The sequence below is a fragment of the Phaseolus vulgaris genome, chromosome 5 (assembly GCF_051622355.1).
Source record: "Phaseolus vulgaris cultivar YP4 chromosome 5, ASM5162235v1, whole genome shotgun sequence".
NCBI lineage: Eukaryota > Viridiplantae > Streptophyta > Magnoliopsida > Fabales > Fabaceae > Phaseolus > Phaseolus vulgaris.
In genome coordinates, this window is record NC_143502.1 from 29,420,210 (window position 1) to 29,428,350 (window position 8,141).

The following is an 8,141-nucleotide window of genomic DNA, read 5'->3' on the forward strand; positions in this document are numbered from 1 at the left end:
GATTAAAATAATTAATTATTATAAATTAAAAATTAGTTTTTATTATTATTTTAGATATTAATAGTATTAATAGTTAAAATCTTAGTAATTAATTTAAATATCTATTTAAAATTATTTTATAAATTTTATTAATAATAAAAGATACTTTTAATACTAATTAATAATTTTTTAGTCTTTAAAATAATATTTAATTTAGACTAATTATTTTTATCTTTAAATTTAATTATTATCTAATATTGTTTTAATGAGAACTCTATACTAAATTATAACTATTAAAAAGAGATTTTTTAAAACAAGAAAAGGAAATTTGAAAAGTACATTAAATAAATAATAATGATGAAGTAGGATGTTTCATCTTCTGATATAAGAAAGTAGCATTTCTGATATTTATAGCGGGGACAGAAAAGTATAGAAGTAGAAGTGAGAAATGACATGATTGAAGGTGCAGAAGAAAGAGGAAGTTTTGTCGAAGTATGATTGGGAGATGAGAAGTTTGGGGGGGTGGTATGTGGTCCCAGACGAGGGAATGCATGATGAGATGTGACATGGGAGGTTTGAATTATTACTTTTGATGATAAAATACATATTTCCTGGGATCTCACTGTTACTATGTCTCTCTACAAGAGAAACCTAGAGAGCCCTGCTTTATCACCTGTTTCCTTAACATCTTTCTCTATCTGCTCTCTGTACTCTCTAAAACTAAACTTTCTGTACACTGCTGGCATCATCTCGCTCTCTATCACTGCATCTTTCCTAGGGTTATAGAAATATGCCACTGAGAACCTCTCTTCCTTCTCACCTCCCACCACCTGGTGTTTAGCACTTATGTACATGTCATTGCTCACTGCCTGCACATATCATTAAATCAAAACACTATTATAATTCTTTAGTAATCATATTTCATCATTTCTAAACTAATTCAACCTAGTAGCTGGTGGGTTCTTGTTGTAAACATCCTGTCATGGACTCTTAATCCACTCCCCCCCTTCTTTTTTATCTTTTTTTCATGCTTATATCATTGATGTAGATTAGGCCCATTTTTGTCCACCTTGGTCTGCCGGAAGATTTTCATTGGTTACTAGTAAGAAATTCAAACTGAGGTAAAACCAGTGTTTGAAATTATTAAGGGAAAAGTTGTGTGTATGTATACTCAAATTTATCTCATCACTCTTTATGCAGATATTAATTTCTCCAAAGGACCCACAGACATGAGTTATCTTAAAAGATAGATAGATAGATAGCCCAGAATATATATCACATCCACATTTTTACCTAATACAATCCTTGTTTGGGAGGTCATTAATGATTTTCGTGTATTCTTTTTCTTCCACATGTTTTCTTGCTTGTGGAATAATCTCTGCATTTTAAGTATCGTATGCTGCATATTATCTATCTTCTGAACTTTAACTTCACCAGATTAAACTATTATCTGCAAATATTTATTTTTTGGCCTTTTCATATACACATTGAAAATATTCTCTAAAATTAAGAGCGATGATGAGAGTTTCCTCATGTTAAATATAAAAATATTTGCATTTTCTTTTTCATTGCCTTTATACCTATTGGAAAGAGTTTAATTCTCTAGATATGTTAGGTGACTGACCCAGTGATCCTGTATGAAAACAAAATACCTATTTTATTAATGATTCTTTACATTTGCACAGAGATAATCATTACATCTTTTAATTAGTTCCTAAATTCGACCAATCCTTCATATATACTCAACCAAAAAAGATATCCTTCATATGGTTAGATTCCCTAATACGTGTGTTGGACTTAGATTCAACTCTGAACTAATCGCTTAAACTGAAAAGTTATGTCAAAGGTGATATAAGAAAAGTAAATGGAGGAATTTCCAATTATTATATTTCCTTTGGAAATAATAGCCCTTTTGAAAATACTCTTTCCTACTTATTAATTTCATTACTATCTCCATCACAACTTTTTTTAACTAGTATAATTAGGGTTTTCTATTTCTAATTAACCAAACTTGATATATTTTTATTGAAGTTTCAGTCACTTAAGATTGATTACGAAATTAATCTTAAATTCAATTAATACTTAATCACATTTAAAATTCATGGTCTCTCTCAAGATTTGTTAAACCAAAACTTTCTCCCACAAGCTATTTGACAGGCATAGCAAAACTATGAGCTGTTGTTATTGCATAAGAATAAAGTAATGAGAATGGTGAGATCATTACCTGGAATAAATCACCAATATTAACAACAAGTGCTTGAGGGTTAGGTTTGACACCGATCCACTTTCCATCTTTCATTAATTGCAACCCCCCAATAGGGTCTTGGTTCAGTATAGTGAGGAAACTAGAGTCAGTGTGAGGTAAGAGGCCAAACACCCTTGAATGGAGTGGACATGGTGGATATCTGTTCAGCCGAAGAAAGCAAGTGTTTGCTGAACAATTCTCTTGGAAATAACTGAATTTGATGTTCAGTTTCTGAGCAAGAATCTGCACTAAGCTTTCTGCCAGTGGAGCAACTACAGATGCAAAAGCCTCAATACTTGATCTAGATTTACCATCACAATTGGTTAGAACAATTATGCATTAGAAAGTAAAATAAGAGAAACTGTAAAGACAATTCAGTGGTCCTCAAAGGTTGTAAAATAATTCATCACTCCAAATAAACCCATCGTACAGATCATAAAAAAAGAGACGTACATAAACAAACGTTTGGTCACCTTCAATTGTTGCCTCAAAGTACATGCAATAATAACTTTATGTGCAAAAGGCAGCCACCATCATTTTCTTCAAACAAGCAAAAAAAAACACTTTACAACAAAGATCTACATTAATTGTGTAATGATTTATTGTTTGGATAGTGCATGCTGTTAAGATATCAGAAAAAATATAGATTATCCAGTCAAATAGGTCAACCACAAAGTATCCACGCCTTTCAGGTTTTTGAGAGATTGTAAATAGTTTGATCACAACAGATCGTACCTTTCAGACTCAGATAAACATTACATAAGTACTAATATTTGAGTCACAGTTTTTTTTTAATAAACTATACATGTTATATTCAAAAAGCATAGTTGATAAAGTTATTCCTTGGCATTATTTTTCTTTGAGCTAACATAACAGAAGAGAGAATGAGTTCCAAACCCCACATTAATTCAAGCCTCATATCTTTACCATTCCATGTTCTGCAGCATGCTGTGACCCTAACATGCAGTTGCTTTCCCAACCAGAATTTGAGAAGATTAGATCACAATTAACAATGCAGTGTCTATATATATATATATATATATATACCTGAGACTTTGGTGCTGGTCCTCCATCCTAGCTATATCTGGAAGAAACAAGTGGAAGGCTTCTGACCATGAAATTTGGCTCCAGTTTGTGGCAAATGGATTGCCCCACCTGTAACTTCTGGGAGGTAAATTCAAGAAATTTTCTCTGGATTTTGTTGCAAAAGGGTTGCGGAACACGTCCATTTGCTCATGCCGCAGATTGTGAAGCAGTTCTTGTGAAACCCCATGATTCAGAACCTGGAAAAACCCCCACGTTCTCGCAGCTCCACTTATTTCTTTCATGCACTCCTCCCTCTCAACATGGTCCAGGCTTAACCGGCTTAGATCAATTAGAGGAAGCTCACACCACTCGGATTTGTCGTTTCTTATGCCACTGCCACCAACATCAACACCAACAGCGTGCGAGTTTTGTAGAAGGAGGGGCTTGTAGACATCAAAAAATGGAGGTTCATAATCCATTTGAGATAGAGTGAGTTCTCCAAATACTTGGAATTAACCTTTCAAAAACCGAAGTTGCACATATATTCCCTTAGAAATGGATGGAAATACACTTTTGTAACTTCTAGGTATGGTTAAATACACTTTTCATAGAGAAAAACTATAACTATTTAATATTTATGAAATGAAATATATAAACGTATACATTTAGTATGAGTTGTTTACTTAAAAAGTTTTTATACATTTAATATAAAGGTAATTTTATTTATATTATGATTGAGTGAAATTTATGTTTTGGTCCTAGAGTTTTAAGTGAAAGAAGATTTCAAATAAATTAGCTTTAGCTACATCTGTAAAATATTTAGTTAAAGTGGGAATTTGAGGATTGTAAGTAGAAAAAACTTTACATATAACCAATTTTCTTTTCATTTTAAAAACAGACAACTTAATCAGCTCAAAAGTATTTAGAGATATCAAAGTTTAATATATTTCAACTTAAATGACCGAGAAAACACTTTTTTTATTTCATTTTTTAATTCACAACTTTTCTATTCCTTTCAAATACCATTACTTGAAAATATTTCCAATTCAACTTTTCTTTAAATTAGATTCTTGATATATCAAAAAGAGATATTTTTATAGAGCACTAATACGTTAACACCATAAACATTAAAAACATCTATTTAACAATTTAATAAATTACTATTTTCATTATATTTATTTTAATTTTTAATTAAAAATATTATTATATTATTATAAAGATTTGTGAAATGAAGTAATATTAATATATATATATATATATATATATATATATTATTATAAAAGATTTATTCAAACAAGTGTTGGAGATCCCACATCGACTAGAGATGAGAGCCTTTCATAGTATATAAGTGGGTGTAAATCTCATCCCATTGAGCTGGTTTTATGGAGTTGAGTTAGGCTTAAAGTCCACTTCGTAATATGGTATCAGAGCCATTTCGAGCTTATCCTAGCGAGTATTTGTTGGGCCTATCGTGTCACCCCCTATCGGGCCGCTATCGGACCACCCAAAATATATAGTCCCACGCACGAGCTTCTATCTATCACTCTCGGCGTGAGAGGTGTGTTGGAGATCCCACATCGACTAGAGATAAGAACATTTCATAATATATAAATGGGTGAGATTGAGTTAGGCTTAAAGTCCACTTCGTAATAACAAGGTTTTTTCATTTTTATATATGAATAAAGTTTGTTTCACATTTATTTTTCTCTCACTTTTATTTTGTCATCCCTTATAGTAATAAAATATTATATTTAATTAATAGAAATAAATATAAATAAAATTTTAAAATAAAATAATAATATTATTGGTTGTGAAATGAGAGTGTAAAAAATGTATAGAAGGTAAGGTCAAAATAATAATATTAGAATTATAATAAAAAAAATATGAGTTCTCAATATATATTATTTTTTTATATTGTAATTTTATATTGAGTAATGATAATTTGAGAATCTTCTCTCATTTTTACATTCAACTTACACCTCAAACAATTATTATAATATTTTATTAATAAAAGTATATGTGTGGATGTAATTTTTGAATAACGGTGTCAAAAGATATTTATTCCATTATATTTTATTTAAATTTAATTTTAAGACCACCATCATCTCAATTAACCCTAATTTGATTTTTTTATAAATTTATATTTAATGCTCTATATAAATAAAAGACTGTGTATCATGATTCAAGTAAAAAAAATTTAAATTCGATCCAAACTTTGAAGGTTTATTATCTTTAATTTACTTCTGTATATTTAATATAATATTTAATATTTAATATTGATAATAAATAGACTATTATCTTTAATCTAAATTTAATTTATAAAATTTATTGTTATTTAAATATCTATATAATATATGTGACACTTGCTAGATAATAAAGATTTGAATATGATAGAAAAAAATAGTAAGTCCTTAATAAAATTTGTCACGTAGGAATTTAAAGTTCGTAAGATTTTTTTTTCTAATTATTGATTTTAAAATATAATAATTCAGTCTCGTGTAAAATTCTTATTCATTTTTTTTAGTATCTCATTTTAATATAAATTTTTTAATTTTACTTTAAACATCCAAGATAGAAGGTTATGTGTTACGGTTTTGTTGGTGTTTTGGTGGATAAGGAGGATTTACATTTTTGTTAGGATTCCATTAGGAATCTATTGGGAATTTAGAGATTCGTTAGAGATCATTTGGCCATTTAGAAGATTCATTAAAATGTGAGAGATGGGAAAAGGGTGATGCGTGGGTAGAAATTATTATCAATGAAAATCATATGAAAGAATTTGGAATTTTTTTAATTTCACACAAAAAAATAATGAAAAAAATATTACGTTCAAATTATTTATAGATGAAATATGTTGTAGATAATTTTGAATTGTACTGAAAGACTCAAATATTTGTAGGTAAGATCATGGGTAAATATATTGATCAATGATAAATTTCAGTACATAATAATTTGTAAATAATTTCCATATTTCTTATGTTTTTTAGAAGAATTTGCTTCCTTATAATCTGAGTTAAAGTAATTCAATAATGATCCTAGTTAGAATACTTCAACAGAGATTAATTATAACTCATAGTTCTTTATTTTTTTTTGCTAATCATTAGACAAACTTTTACTTCATTTTGGTTCTTACTAAAGGTCTTTCTGAATAGTCATAAGACTATAATTATTTTGCTTTCATGTCTCTAGCTTCTTACATTTCAAGTAGATTGCATCTATTTTCATCCTTGAATAATTTATTAGCTATTTTAATAAAATAAAATAAAAAGTTAAGTATGTGTATAAAATGACAACAAAAAATTCACAAATTATGTAAAAAAGTAAGAGAAATTTAGTATTTTATTCACGATCACATTTTCTATGTCCCCTTTTTTCTCTCACGAGTATTTTATAATTTGTATGAAGTAGAAAAAATAGTATTTATATTTGAAATATAAGTAAAGAGTTATAAAAACGTGATTGTTATAAAATTTATAAAATGAGATAAGATTGAGAGAAAATAAAATAAGAGATATGGTATTTAGAAATTAGGTTATGTAAGATGTAAAGAAGTAATAAGTGATGTGATTGATGGAGCGTACCACAATTGATCCCGACAATGGACTTACATTATAAGTTTGGAGAGAAAACAAACTAATGGGGACCCAACCACGCTCTTGCTTCCTCTTTTAACCTCACTTTCAGTAGTCTTAATTACTTGAAGGATTTCTTAATTATTATCAGATACCAACTTTAATATGCAAAGAAGATCAGGAGAATGTTAAACAAATATGCACACAAATCACACCTAGGGGATAATGTTCTTTTTACCAATTTACTTCTTAAAATTACAATAGCTAATTAAATTTACTTCAAATTATCAATTTAATAAAATAACACGATAATCCTTACAATTGGAAATTCTGAATCAATTGGGTTTCTTTATTATTTTTTAATTTTTATTTAATATTGTTAAAAAATAATATATTGATAGTTAACTATTTTTACTTCAAGTTCATTAAGATTTATTTGAGGTATTTTATGTTTTAAAATTTGGTAATTTACTTTGATATCAAATTTTATATAATGTAGGACTTTTGGGTGTACTTGAATAAATCTTTAGTTAAGAATTATGGGTAAGAGTACGTAACAGTAGAAACTTTAAACTCCTTTTTATATCCTCATAAATAATTGTTATGATATATAGAAGTATAATTATGTCAAGTCATTATATATAAGGTATTTTTTTATAAATTAGATGTTTTTGAAATGATTTAGTCTTTTAAGATCTCTTATGGGTTTTATGAAAGAGGATGTTTACAACTTATCTTTGATCTTAATTCCAGACTTTTATCTTATTTCTAAATATTTTTTTTAATAAAGATTAAAACTAGTAGGAATAACATGGAATTTTTTTTTTTCTACAAACAACATCAATGTTTTTAAATCACATCAATTAGAATAGTCATTAAACTGAATTAGGTATTGTTCACTATTAGAGTTCGATGTTCATGATACAATTTTATTCTTAAAAATTATTAATGATATAAAAAATAAATGCGATTTTTCATCAACAAAGAATGAAATTAATTAAAATTATATATGTTTAATGTTGACTAATTATTTTTTATCGCTAAATTTGATTATTATTTAATGATTTTCTTGTAATGTATGCTCAATGTTAGCTAGTGTATGTTATGTAGTTATGAAAGATTAAACAAGAGAGCAACTATCAAAGTTTACTATATTTTTTTTTAAGAGATATGGTTTAAAATTGTAACTCTTTGTACACATATTTATGTATAAAAACTTTATTTTTAAGATGTTTTATATATTAGTTTGCGCATCCTTTCAATATTCTACTTTATTTATTTTTTTATGATAAAAAAATTATATATTTATTGAAAAAAAC

General features: G+C 27.8%; 1 protein-coding gene across 1 annotated transcript; it reads right to left on the bottom strand.

The window, feature by feature from the left end:
• Window positions 1-354: 354 nt before the first annotated feature.
• LOC137834459 (gibberellin 2-beta-dioxygenase 8) lies at window positions 355-3,804 on the bottom strand. The gene is made up of 3 exons (XM_068642507.2): window positions 3,272-3,804; window positions 2,204-2,525; window positions 355-848 (listed from the first exon to the last, which is right to left on the bottom strand). Exons 1-3 carry the CDS (start codon window positions 3,727-3,729, stop codon window positions 618-620), a joined length of 1,011 nt encoding a protein of 336 aa, XP_068498608.1. The 5' UTR covers window positions 3,730-3,804; the 3' UTR covers window positions 355-617.
• Between the last annotated feature and the right edge of the window lie 4,337 nt (window positions 3,805-8,141).